At 40.0% G+C, this 14,739-nt stretch overlaps 1 protein-coding gene across 1 annotated transcript; it reads left to right on the forward strand.

Annotated features, from left to right (window-relative positions):
• Positions 1 to 2,232: 2,232 nt before the first annotated feature.
• On the forward strand, positions 2,233 to 7,855 carry onecut1 (one cut homeobox 1; the record flags this gene model as incomplete). The annotated part of the gene is made up of 2 exons (XM_079465740.1): positions 2,233 to 3,307; positions 6,619 to 7,855. 2 exons carry the CDS (start codon positions 2,233 to 2,235, stop codon positions 6,906 to 6,908), a joined length of 1,365 nt encoding a protein of 454 aa, XP_079321866.1. The 3' UTR covers positions 6,909 to 7,855.
• Between the last annotated feature and the right edge of the window lie 6,884 nt (positions 7,856 to 14,739).

Consider the following 14,739-nt stretch of genomic DNA (forward strand, 5'->3'; position numbering starts at 1 on the left):
AAACTTTCAGGGACAAGGAGGGACGCCTACGCTCAACAGAAAGACCCTTCATAACCCCCACACACGCGGACGCACACACACACCGCTGGGCACGTCACGGAGACACGAGTGCGAATGAAAAATATCGACCACTATGAGAATGTGCGCAGATGTGGCTTGCTGCTAAATTTCGTGCTTGAATACGATCTTTTCATCAAATTAATGGTCGACGGTGATAATCCAAAACTGCACTGGGTGGCTAGTCATTTTTGTGAAGATAAACCGCATTTTAGAAATTCTAAATCTTACCACTGTACATTTCCGGAAAAAGTGTATAAACGTGTCATATATGCTTCAATAACTATAATATAGGCTTTACAATACGTGTCATATTGTGAACACAGTATTAAAACACAATACTGTGTTTTAATGATTTTATTTCTCATTCATGTAACACATTTTTGATCTTCTTGAGAATAAAGACTGGAAACACCTTTGGATATATGATTTCCTTAACTACAATTCTCTTAAATGTGTTTATAATTATTAATAGGGGCTGGTGTCCACAGTTGTCAAATCGTCACTAACTATCCGAGTTGACTTCTAATTTAATTTTTTGTTCATTTTAACTCGCTAATCTGGGTGGTATTGTTCTTGAGCCTGACAGATGTATGTGTGTTTTGTCACTAAGCAGGTCCCTAAGAATCAAGGAAAAGTCTGAAAAAGTTAATCTCTCGCCTCCCCCGCAGCTGTTAGCTTCAGGAGTCTTGAAGCGTCACCTTTGACATGTCCCCAACGAGCGCGAGCGGGGGCCAAAGGCAGTGGCCCCAGGACTGACCGCTGCAAGCTGTCACCACACCCGGGCTTGGACGCTTTCGCGGGCCCCTAACTGCCCGGTTATCTCCTTCTCTCGCTTGACTGCATATGAAACTGACTTACTGGAGTCGAATTTAACTGTAAACAATGTGAGGTTTTGCAAAGTGATATGTTTGTGTGGGGGGACATGGGCTTTATAACTGCCCTAATGATGTTTATGTGACGCCAACTCTCAAAAACGCATACATACCTATTTAACATGATATATGTTGTTATTATGACATATGTGAATTGTATTTATCCAATCTATATTAACATGTACACATATACATCGCTTTGGATAGAAGCGTCTGTAAATTTGATGTGTTATTTGTTTTTGTCATTAACCGGATTTTTGAGCTAATTATTACATGTGTTTTACAATATGTATTTTGCAAAATAAACGAGGGCCCTGCTCATTTAGGTGCAGAATGAAGTTCACTCATGAAAGGTAATGTGCTGTGTCATTATTCTGCCAGGCCACGGAAGCGGGACACACTCCTGATGGCTTGGTTCGTTACTCTTAATAGCACAACAATAGAAACATCTGTCCAGCCTTTCTCTGCCTATTACCAATCCGTCTGTGCCCGATCCCCCTAAAAACTCCAACTCTGCATGGAACGCGAGAACTCGCGTTCAACAGTCTGTATTTTCATTATTGTAATTCTGAAATAAAAAAAAGTGTATATTCTGAATATAGTGTCTCGTTTTTAATTGTTGTCCATTTGAGGTCGTGACGCATTGCCTTTTTTCATTGTGCTTTCATACATATTTTACACACTATTGAAATCGCCTACTGTGTGAACAATTCTCTAAAGATTGAATATCCCAGGGCATTAAGGAGGTTCTCCAAAACGAATAGCCCTTATCTTGTGCGTTCATAATAATGGTCTTGGATTATACTCCGTGGGATCATGTAATCATTCAAATGAGGTATATCATTAAAACACTTAATTTCCGAAAGCATTTATTGATGCTTTGGTACATCAGTCTGTCTGAGGTCATTCAAGCTATGTCCAGAAGGAGGTATTCCTATCTGGAACAGAAAATGGGGTGCAACTTCCTTAATGCCTGACGTCAGAGGGCTGGGACCAGCGCGCGTGCGCGGGAGCGCGGAGCGGCAGCCGCAGCGCTGAGCTGAGAGCGAAACAACAGCAGACATGGCAAGAGATGGCGAGGGACGCGAGCACACTGACACCATGCACTGCTGAAGGGACGGGGGCCTTAACATCTGAGGAAAAATACGCAACTTTATAACACGAAAAAGGGTAAAAAAAGAAAAAAGAAAGAAAAATTAGAGAGACACTAAAAACTGAACTTTATTTTCAATGAGCGCACTTCTGTGGACACAGCTCCGCCATATCAGATAGATGATTTGTCCACACGCCTGCACGTATAATGAACGCACAGCTGTCTATGGAGAACATTGTCGACCTGCACGGATTGAGTCATGAACCGGTCCCCAGCGCAGCGGATCTCATGACCGGAGACAGCCATCATCACAGGAGCCATCGGAGCACTCTGTCAGCCCATGCGCGCTCCATGGGCATGGCATCAATCCTGGACAGCAGCGACTATCATCACCACCGGCCCCCGGAGCACCCCGGGCTAGCCACCCACCTGCACCCGGCCATGAGCATGGCGTGCGAGGCTCCCCCCGGGATGAGCATGAGCAGCACCTACACCACTCTCACGCCGTTACAGCCCTTGCCGCCGATCTCCACCGTCTCGGACAAATTCCCTCACCATCATCACCACCACCATCATCATCACCATCATCCGCACCAAAGGATCCCGGGCAACGTCAGCGGGAGCTTCACGTTGATGAGGGACGATAGGGGTCTGGCCCCGATGAACAACCTGTACTCTCAGTACCACAAGGACGTGACCAGCATGGGACAGAGCCTGTCGCCCCTGTCTGGGTCTGGACTGAGCGGCATTCACAACTCCCAGCAAGGTCTGCCGCCGTACGGGCACCCCGGGGCCACCATGCCCGCCGAGAAGATGCTTACACCCAATGGATTCGAGGCACACCACCCCGCGATGCTGGCTCGACACGGGGAACAGCACATGAGCGCGTCCTCGGCGAGCATGGTTCCGATAAACGGCATCCATCATCACCCTCACGCCCATCTCAACGCCCAGGGCCACGGGCAGGTGCTGGGCTCAACTCGGGAGCAGAGCCACTCCGCGTCCGGTTCGCAGCTCAACAACGGCAGCAGTTCGGGTCAGATGGAGGAGGTCAATACCAAAGAAGTGGCCCAGAGGATCACGACGGAACTGAAAAGATACAGCATCCCGCAGGCCATCTTCGCGCAGAGGGTGCTGTGCCGCTCACAGGGGACGCTCTCGGATCTGCTCCGGAACCCCAAGCCCTGGAGCAAACTCAAGTCCGGCCGGGAGACCTTCCGAAGAATGTGGAAATGGCTGCAGGAGCCTGAGTTTCAGAGAATGTCCGCGCTCAGGCTCGCAGGTGAGAGAACAATAGGTAATGCACGCTTCTTTTCTTTCCTCTATCGCAGTCTCATTAGAGCTCTTCGCATGCAATTCACCAGGTCTACGCCGCATCTTTTTTTTTGTTGTAACGTTTTTCTGTTGTCTTTTTGCTATTACTATTTTTGTGCTCCTTCCTTTAACTTTGATACTCAAACTCAAGTGTGTGCTATGTGCGTATTGACAATTTATAAGGTGATCCCCTAAGATATAAATCGTTAGGAATGTGGTTGTTTTGCATTATTTGCTTCGTAATTTGTTGTTTGCTTAAATTACAACATAATGGGCACCACGGGGCCTCCCCCAGAAATATGCTGCGAAAGAATCAGAATTGTGTGTATGGAAAGCATCCAGTCCCATTGTCTCCGTTTAAAAATGAAATGAACACGAGTGCCCCACGGTGCAGTTGGCTATTCGTTTATTGATATTAATCAACTGATTTCTTAAAATCATAACTACTTGTCCAACGTTCAAATGTAGTTACGTGTATTGAGTGTGTTTGGTAAATGGTGTGCGTAAATATGCGCAAAACCGCGTGTGTGCGCGCGCTGCTCACATGGGCTTTAAAAACGTGTCGCAGTGTGTTTTGGTTTTTCTTCTGTTTTCTTATGGTTGGATCTCTTCATCCGTTGTCCAGTTCGTGTTGGCTCTGAAGCTTTTCTTAATTAACTGATCGAGCCTCCATTCATTTGCCTCATGAGAATTACAATCAATTTGAGGCCAGTGATCCGTTCAAAGCCAGCGGTGGAGACACAGAGAGCATCTAAAATAAGAGTCTCTCTCTCTGATTTCTGTCATAAATTAGGAAATTCATTTGTGCACGACAGAAACAAACTAGGAATAAATATTGAAATAGCCGATAGTTTTATTGGCGAAAATATGCATGCAGATATTAATGTAGCTTTTTCTGTTTACAAATTGTATTTTAGATATATGGGGATTCATATTATTTGTAATTTCAAAAAATCTATCAAGGCTTATGTTAATGAATAATAGTTTTACAGCATGTAGTGAAATAAGGTTTGGCTGAAATGGTTCGTTTGCGTTTGACGCACAGTGAGCGTTTGCTTGACGTTTTTATTTGATACATTGGTGGGCCAAATATTTTAAATCGTAATCATAAAGTTCATTTCGTTTTCGAGTTATGTTTTTTTAAATCAGTTGAATTTTAATTTAAACATTGCCCTTGAAACTGAAATTGTGTTCGTATCTTAATTTTTTACATAGAGTTAATATCATAAGTTTATTGAACGGCTGCTTGGCTTGTTGTTAGATTGCGTTTCCTTTGATTTAGTGACTTTATTTTTTGATTCTGCAAAATGATATTGGAATGAGTGAAGGTGATGTATATTATTGATTGAATACACGTGGCTAAGGGTATGTGATCGGCCTTCTGAGAGGTAAATATAGAATTGGTATATTGATTATTCAAATTCAATTCCCTTCTCCTTTTCCTTAGTAATGTAAGACAGTAGCGCGCTCAGCACTATTTCACCTTACAGCTCGGACTCCTAAGTTTCATGCCATTATTTCTCTGCATTTTAACGTATGGTAAAAATATCGTGATCGTATTTAAATAATGTACATTCTGTAAATAACTATATATTCAGTTAGAAAAAAATTGGAAGTCAACCACGTGTTACGAAAAGCAACAATTTAATCAAATGTAGTGACATTATTTTGATCTTGTTTATTATTATTATTATTATTAATATAACGCAAGTTGGATTCCACATTATAATACTAGACTATTCGCCTATTTTGTCTTAAACTGGCTTTTTGTAAGAGTTTGAAAATTATGACAAGATGTTATTCAACACTTTTATTCAGCATAATTGCATGCTAACAGTCCGTTAAACAGACCACTGATCAATGTGCGTTTAAATGTAACGAAACGGCATATGTATATTCATATTGAAATTGAGCTATTAACTTTATGTTAATTATGCTATATACTATAATGTTATGTATATTAAGCCTATAGCAGGACAGTGGGGCCGTGTAATGTGTATTACAATTTTAGCATTATGTAGGAGCCACTTTCTGAAATCATTTACCGTGGACGCGCCCTCGTGTGCGCGCTTATCTGGCGCCTGTCTAATGATTTGCAGACAAACAGTATCTTTGATGATCAACTGTGTTGACGGATAAAGAAGTTCGAAGTTATTTCTCTGGAAATCTGCGCAGGTCTCTTCACAGCGGCCTTGTGCATTTACACAGTTTTGATTTATGGCACCTGATAGCGAGCTCATTTGCTTTTGTTAATATTTAACAAATGGCCTTTCCTGTGCATAGTTTTATTTATTTTCGTACACATATATAACAACGGCTCCTTATAAAAATAAAATAAAAAATACTAAGCTACAGGACATTTATATGATGCTAGATATTTAACGACTTAAATATATGTGTGCAATATATATGTAAATATAATTTATAAAAAAACATTTAGGGGCTGTTTCCCGGACAGGGAGTAGTTTAAACGAGGAGTCGGCCTTATTTAAATTAGGATATTTAAGTATTTTTTAATATATACCTTACAAAATACGTTACTGACAAAACAATCGCACTGGTATATTTTAAGATATGTCAGTGTAAGTTGTTTTCGATCGAGACACCTTTAACATTTAAGTTAGTCTGTGTCTTAAGCCCTGTCCGGGAAACCGCCCTTAAGGCTTTTTCTTTTTTTTAGAAATTAAGTAGGCCTGCGTCTTGCGAATAAGTTGACGAAATTGAGAAATAACATTTTCAATTTCATTAATACTATCGAAAAAAATATATATTAGAGGTGAGTTGAAGAATTTGGACTTTTATATTTATGAGACTTACAGGCTATGTAAATGCTGCTGCGTTTTATGAGTCGCAGCATATGTTCAACGGGCTGTTTGCGCCCCCTTGTGTTTTTCTCTTTAACAGCACACTAGAATTTAAAAGTACACCCTGCAAGCAAAGATCATTTTTAGATAGACACGTGAGTGCTTGCGTAAATATCTTCTACATTATATCATTTATTGACACAAAGCAAGTGCTCCGATTGGCTGTGAAATTGGATGGAAAAAGGCACCATGGACAGTTCCATAACGCTAAAATCTCTCTAGAAAACATCGTGATTTCAGTGTTAACCTTTGTTTTATGGGAGAAAACCTCCTATGGTTTTACCGACTTGAATTAGGAACCATTTTAAAGAAAAAGCTTCAGACTAGGCCAACCGTGTTGACATTTTATATTTATTTCACTAAGCTTTGTTTGTTTCGTGTCTGACACTTGCATATCAACCTTTTGTTGTTTCAGCATGCAAGCGAAAGGAACAAGAGCACGGGAAAGGCGAGCGGGGAAGCGTCTCCAAGAAGCCCCGTCTGGTCTTCACTGATGTCCAGCGGCGGACTTTACATGCAATATTCAAGGAGAACAAGCGCCCGTCCAAAGAGTTACAAATCACCATCTCTCAGCAGCTGGGCCTGGAGCTCACAACTGTCAGCAACTTCTTCATGAACGCGCGTCGGCGGAGCCTCGATAAGTGGCTGGACGACGGCAGCTCCAACTCGGCCAATTCCTCCTCCAGCACTTGTACCAAAGCATGATGGAGTAACGGCTGCGTAATGACAAAAAAAAAACTTCGGTGGAAAAGCTTTAAACAAAGAACACTTAACAAAAGACAATTTTAGACAGCATTTTGCCCTTAAAACTTGTACAAAGCCGATATTTATAATATCCAAAGAGAAAACACCAAAGACTTGCATTAAGGACTTTGTTCGTCCGTGTCTGACATACTGCAAAAAAGAAGTTACTCTCCAATCACTGGTCGTACTCATCTCAACAAACTCCCCAACCTGCGTCTCTTTTAATGTAACCCAATGCTTTCAAGGAGGACCTTTTACCCGTCAACAATTGGACACTGTCTCAAACGTGGAATGATTGTTATTTACGTTGATGTCAGAATCTGTGACGTTACTGACCCGAACACATGACCTGCAGGTGTAATGCCTGACATCACTTACACACACACACACACACACACACACAGACACAACTGTGTGTCGGTAAACATCCCTCAATGTAGTTTGGGCCCTCTAAACTAGCCAGGGATGCGTTAATATCGCTGATGGAGAATCTTGACATATGTTGCCCTGATTGTCACCCTAAGGATTGTGCTTTCTTCCTATTTGTTAGAAAAGTCACTAAGGAACCCGAAAATACATATGCACTTGCCATCTTGACTTCTCAATCACAGATGGTACAACCAAAGAAACATGTGTATTTTTCAATCAGGCCAAACTTTTGACCCCCCCTTCTCCTTAGTTCATGTAGTAATGTGGACGGTGGGTACTTCTGCGTTTAACATATGATTTGATCTGCCATTTTTCCTTTAATCACTGGTCAGATATGCCTTTGTGAGTATGCACCCCAGTCCGTTCATGTGATTATTTCAGGGAGATGTTTTGCTAGCTTTAACCTGCCTTTTTAACCTGTATTTTAAATATTTCAATGCCAGTGGCTAAAAACCAAAGATAAAGTGACATTAACAAGCACCTGTCATCATTTCATATTCATTTCCATCAGTCGGACTTAAAACGTGTATGGGGTTATTATTCTTATGGATTTCTCAGATACTTCTGGATAAAATATGTAATCATTAATTATAGTTGTTAGCTTTGTGTGGAGCAAATGTGTATGCACGTTAAAGGTGCTGTAAGCGTTTTTACGGCCGCTCAATTGGACCACCCTCACCCCAACACGCGTGTCTTCTCTTCAAAACCTCCCCCTCAAAAAATCAGTTTGCCGTCAACCAACTTGATGAAGTCTTAATTCATTTACTGAATGCAGATCTGTTCCTAGACAAGCCGATTCCTCAGGACACCTATTTCAGTCCCTTACCACTATCCCATACAATACATTTAACAGTCAATAGATGAGAAATTCGTAAAATATTTTTACAATGTTTCTGCTGTTCTCACCATGAGCTGCATTCATTTCCCATCCTCTTAAATGTCTTGCCCATTCATTTAGCTTCATTTCTCATTGAGATCACGCTGAATGAAAGACTAACCTTCTTTAGCAAATTGTAACTGAATCAGTCATGACGACCACCGCAACGACCCAAACGGGCCTGAGCCCAAAACCCATTAAAAAAAGGAAGCGTGTTATATGCATTTCACAACTAGGAAGAAAGACTGTGATCCTGAGGCAGGGTAATGTGTTAAGAGACTCATTCAGACGATATCTGGCCTCGATGTCTCTTGTGGCGTGGTTTAGCTTTAACATATATTTGGTATTTACGACTATTGTGACATCGAAGCATATTTAAATGAGCGCTCATGTAGAAAAGAGGAAAAAACAACAAAACACATTAAGACCTGCTGATATTTATAGTGTGAACCAAAGATGCTACCTCAGTCCGTTTCCATTCGTGATTTCTATCAAAGTAATGATACCAAAGAATACCAAAGATTTGTTCTCTTTGCACGGCCTAAATGATTGATAAGGTGGATGAATAGATGGTGTTTTCCAGCCCACCCTCCTTTCCTCCCTCTTTCCTTTGCTCTCTCTCACTCTCTCTCTCTTTTGCTCATCTGTGCTTGTATAACAGCGCCCTCGGCAGACATGTGTTAAACTCACAGGACGAGTGCCTTGCTTGAACCAAAGTGTTAAACCGCCGTTAACCTCCCACCTTTTAACTCTCGGAATACCTCAGCCTGTGGAAGGGCCACTGACGAAGAAACATAAAGGAATATCTCTTCTTTCTCACCGTGGTGCTTTTGCCAGTGCAACCATGCAATGAAAACATACCAAAGGAATTTCTCTTGCTTTCTCCGACTCTTTTGCTGACAAACCAAAGCTCCTGCCACCTCCCTTTTAAGCCACTTGCCCCGCCCCCTCGCCACGTCACTTGTGGGTGCGTCCACCGATTAGGCCGTGCACGTCTTTACCAATATCTGAATACCTCATAGTAATAAGTTTTCACAGTTCTGTTGTATAGAGAGTTTATGTGATAAAGGCAGAACTGAACTAGTTTGGTAATCGTCGATGTTTCTTCTTCTTCGAAAAAAAGCTTTATGAGTATTTATTTTGACGGTTTTGGCTAAAGTGCTCAGTTTTGGTCACCAAAGGCGAGTTTCCGTGATCGCAGACTGAAACTCGCGGGAAGGACAAGAGAAGCTTATTTTTTATTAAAGCCTTGTGTTATTCCGATACTCTATTACCAGACTATTGTTTTTTACAGGGTAAAACCAACGGCTGTGATACTGTGTGTCTACGTTCACTTTCTTCTACTAGCGTGTTGTGATTTCTGTTAATTTAATTGCATTTTGTATCGCCTAATCTCTGTTTTAATTTATGTATTTGTAGAAAATATAGATTTGTACATAGTAGGTTTTTGGAAAAAACGAAACAAAAAGGAAACAAAAATGGACATTCATTTTTATGTTACAGCCTTATGTCAGAAGTGTAGATATATGGATAAATATCCATTCCTCTTTGTTTGTGTGTTAGCTGGCACTTTGGCCCATGTACAAAACACTGCCCAAGATCCGTATGGTATGCCCGCAGAGGACTGGCCTCTCTCCGCTGCGGCGCAGAAGGAAAAAGCAGTGTGTGATGTTTTTTATTTGATTTTTTATTTCAATATTCTCAATGATTTGTCCTTTGTATTTCAAATCATTGTTTTATGGGTATTGCTGCACATCCAAAGATCTTTTAATCAAACCAAAAAGTGTGTGGGTGGGGTGGGAGGGCAGAGAGAAAGTAGTGTAATTTTTCAAAAGCACTGACGTTTGTGAGGTCTTTTGCTGTCTGCACGGGTATGAACCAGTAGTGGGCATATTGGGACAATACAGACGAGCTTAGTTCAATCTATCGGGACATTTCCTGCTAAATGGTACAATCCGAGGCTTTCGGGACAGAGGGCTGCAAGTCCTGCTCACTTTGCTGCGTCAGGCACCAACTGGGTGGAGCCTAGACGGTGGGTGGGGTCTAAAGGCAGCAGGTCTGCCATGAGTGGGGCAGTAGTGGCGCTGTCCAGTTCCATCTGATACCTGCCAATTTTGGTGCAAATCTGAATACTGACATCTGCAATGAAAAAAGGAATGGGTGTGTGGGGAGTGCAAACGTAACAGGTTTCAGGTAAAAGGTTTTGTGTGGACCTTCTGCACAACAAGCGGCACCAAGCGGAATTAAAAAAAAAGAGTGACAGTTTTCAAAGAAATGTCCCCAGATGCATCCCCAGATGTATATGTGACCCTGCCATCTTTGCTTGCATAAGATTGTGTTAAAAATTCTCCAAACAAGTGAGACATCTGTTAATGATCTACTGTATTATAAAGATTTTTTTATATAATGCTTGAACAATGTTTGATCAGAACTACTACCCGTGTATTTTCCCTGCTTTATGATCTCAGATTCAGGCAAACAGTTTATCCCACAGCATTGGTTAAACCAAACAAACAGACTGCAGTTCCATTTGGTGCCGCAGCAATTACACACCTTTGGATGCCTGTGTTTGTGAGTGTCCGCTTTAGATGGAGGATATCACAGAACGGAAAGATTGAAGCACTATTACGTCCCTTTACATTAGCAGGATTGAAAATAAAGCCCACTATAGCAGAGCTGTTCATCTCGCTGTGCTGTACAATCAGAGTTGTTTCGTTTAAAGCATTAGGTTTGCTGGCCAAGAGTTTCTTGTATGCCACTCAAGAGACGTCCGTCAGATGCAGCGTTTCTAGTGTTGGTTTTCTACGATAGTAAAGAGTGTCATCTCAAGCCCTACCGTGTGTCAAGAGCCTCTCTACCCAGAACCCCTCCTACACCACAGAGTCAAAGACACAGAGCTGTTCATTTGACAGTTCGCGTGTTCTCTAAAACACCACAAGGTCGAGTGGCACAGAACACACCCTTCTCTTTCCAAACCGTAAGCCCCGCCCCTAATGTAGTGTCTAGCTTAGATAGCTCGATGTATGTGAATGTTGGGATTGCTCTAATCATTAATTCCTATCCCAGTTGGTTGTCGTGGAAAAGAAGTTCCTATTTGATAGAAGGCTTGGCTCTGCGTGCCGTATAATACTGAGAGCGCCTAAGACAATCAGCTGGAAAACAAATCATGTTTTCGTTTTTTTATATTTATTTTTTGTAGGTCCAAGAGGGACTACTTCCAGTGCTGATTATTATAAAGAAGGAGTAAGGTTTTGATAAACTGAAAAATAAACTTGCTGACATTTTCTTTTCCAAAACTAGTGCGCGTTCCATTTCAGACAGTGCATCTTGTATCAAGCTGATTCTGTTTTAACGTTTTTCTTTACACTCTTTCGGCCTGTTTTCTCTGTACGTTGTGTCTGTTACAGTGGAGGAATGCAGTAGGTATTACTCTCAGGTTGTAATGCGTCTTGAACTTCATTTCAAATTCTGACCTATTGAACTGTTTGGTTTATTTCCTCTTTCTTCTTTTTCCTGTTAGCAACTGTTCTCTATGCCGTGCAATATCATCTTCTGTGTTTGCTAAGCAAGAAAAAAAAAAGAAAAAAAAGATGCAAGTAATGATGTCACCATGCTTTTTTCAGTGTTAAAATGTTTCAGCATTTCTGTAGTCACAAAAATGTAGAAAATAAAAAGGTTGGGTTTTCCAGCACATCACAACCAGACCTTTTGAAGTCCTTGTCTTTCATTCGTTCAAAATTCATATTAAACAAACACCAGACAGAGTATTGACATTTTACGAACTTGTTTCTTTAGAAAAATACATTTGGTTGCTACTACACTATACAAAAAATAGTGCTATATAGCATTAAAAGTGGTTCTTGGCTCGAAATCATAGGGGAATCACTTCTAGTGCTTTATAGAACCATATTTTGGTGCTTCAGTGGATTTCTGGATTTACAGATCTTTGAATGCCTAGACACTTTATTTTGTAATAATGTCTTTGCGGTGACTGTGGTGCCATATAGCACTGTTTCTATATAAAGAACCTGTTAAGCCCCTGTATGGTTCTTCAGCGGTTAGCACCTCAGTCATCCCAAAAAAACGCTGAAGAACCATACATAACAGGTTCTTTATACGGAAGCGGTGCTATGCAGCACATCGGTCACCCCAAAGACATTATTAAAAAATTAAGTGTCTAGGTATTAAAATATTTGTTGACACACAGCAGGTCTACAATTTCTTTTCCATTTTGCCAACTGCTGGGTATGATGACTTAAATCAAACTTTGGAAATAAGAAGACAACCAATTTAAGCTTCAATAGCATTAACAGTTAGCAAGAAAACAGTAAATAGGTAACATTCAGAGATATGTTATTGACTTTGAAATAAGAAAACAATACTATAAAATAACCATTTTTGGTTCCCCAAAGAATAATTTCCTTAAACGTTTTCATGAGATTATTTTTCAGAAACAGAACACAGAGGTTGGTTCTTCAGATATGAAAGTTTCTTTATGTAGGGTGGCCATACATGCCATTTTCCCAGACACGTCCTGGGCCAGGATTTATGGAACCTTTCAGCCAAAAATGGTCCCTCTATGGTACCGTTAACCACCTTTTTAAGAGTGGGGGTCAGATATTACATGAAATGTATGACCTGCAAGGGCCACATGGTGGCAAGCAACATAAAAATGTTCCTTCAATTATAGGAGAGCAGGACCATTTATTTACAATCTGCAGAACAATCTACAGAAAAATGCACAAAACATCAAAAAATGAATAAAGGGTATATGTATTCAAAAGAAGAATTTTAAATAGAATATTTGTATTAATGGTTCATTTTGATGGTAATCAATTGTCAAGTAACATGTACTTCTGGATGTTATTTATTTATAAAAAAACTGAAACAGTGAGTTCTTCTGGACCATTGTTGTTTACGTTATACGACGTGGTCTACAAAAAGCTGTATCTCAACATCCTCAGCTGATCGGAAGACCTCAAATGTACAAAAGATGCTAGAAAAGCATACAATGTGCAGGATATGGATCTTCCCTAATAATAAGCAGTCAATTGGCAAATTATTATCAGTGCAGCTAAATACAAATCAAGGGGTTGTTAACAGCAGTATTTGCATAACATCAGTTCTTATTATAACTTGAGCAATATATGAAGAATTTGGTAAAAAAAATTGAATTTTTCAAAAGTCATGTTTTTTATGTTATCATGTTTTTATTGTGTTAGCTAGCTGTATTTTATGAGTTATTATGGCTTAAATCAAAACAAACCAACTGCAGTTTGATTGGTATTCATTGCAATGCACAAAAGAGTTATCCCATTTTGGCACCAAACTCTTCATATGTAAATGTTGATGGCTGAATCAGAGCAGTGCGAAATAAAAAAGACGATGCATTCTCACTACAGATTCTGCAAAAGGATTCCAAACCTTATTAACAAATTATTTCCATTGTTTTATTTTTATGTATTCATTAGGACACTCTCAGAATAAAGGTACAAAAGCTGTCACTGGGATGGTACTCATTGAAAAGTTACAAATACTATAAAAATACTGGATTTATTATTTAACTTAATGACGATATATAACTATTGATTATTCATTGTTATAATTGTATAATTGTACATTATTAAATAACTGATGCACATAATATTTTAACGAGTTTTGATTTGAAGTTCAACTGTGAAACAAATTAAAATGACCTGAGACTATTGTGTTGTTTTGTTATTTTATTGTATTTGAAGGGATACTTCACCCTAACATGAAAATCCTGTCATCATTTGCTCACCTTCCAGTTGTAACAAATCGGTATAAATGTCTTTGTTCTGATGAAAACAGAGAAGGATATTTGGAAGAATGCTTATAACAAGACAGATTTTGCCTCCCATTGATGCATGCAATGGTTGTCAGTTGAAAACTGGATGCGGCCAATACAAACCAGCACAGAATCGGCTACATAAGGAGTTTAAAATACTTAGATCTTTCTCCCTCGACCTGAGCTCCGTGCACAAAAATGCGTCACAATGTTTATTAACAGTAAAGGCCTCCATAAGCATTCTTATAAATATCTTTCTCTGTGTTCATCAAAACAAAGACATGTAAACAGATTTGGAACAGCAATTTGAAGGCGAGTAAATGACGAAAGAATTTTCATTTTGGGTGAAGTACGTATCCTTTAACTCACGTTCATAAATACAAGTGTTACAATATTTTTTCTCCAATAAGAGGCTTTTGGGTAATAGCGTGCGTGCACATCAATGTACAAGCACATAAAAGTGTATGCCATTGTATGTCGCTTTGGATGATTGCGCCATAATGTAAATGTAAGTATATGTCTATAGCAATTAGAAAATAATAGATTTTCAAAAACAAAAGCTAAGCCCTAAAGAAATATTCATCAAAGTAAAATGCTTGACAACTAGCCCCATCTTACAAACTAAGACACATTTAGAAGCTAATATGATTGTGTTTTGAGTCAAATTTGACTGAGTG

Source organism: Barbatula barbatula (assembly GCF_947034865.1).
Source record: "Barbatula barbatula genome assembly, chromosome: 10".
Classification (NCBI taxonomy): domain Eukaryota; kingdom Metazoa; phylum Chordata; class Actinopteri; order Cypriniformes; family Nemacheilidae; genus Barbatula; species Barbatula barbatula.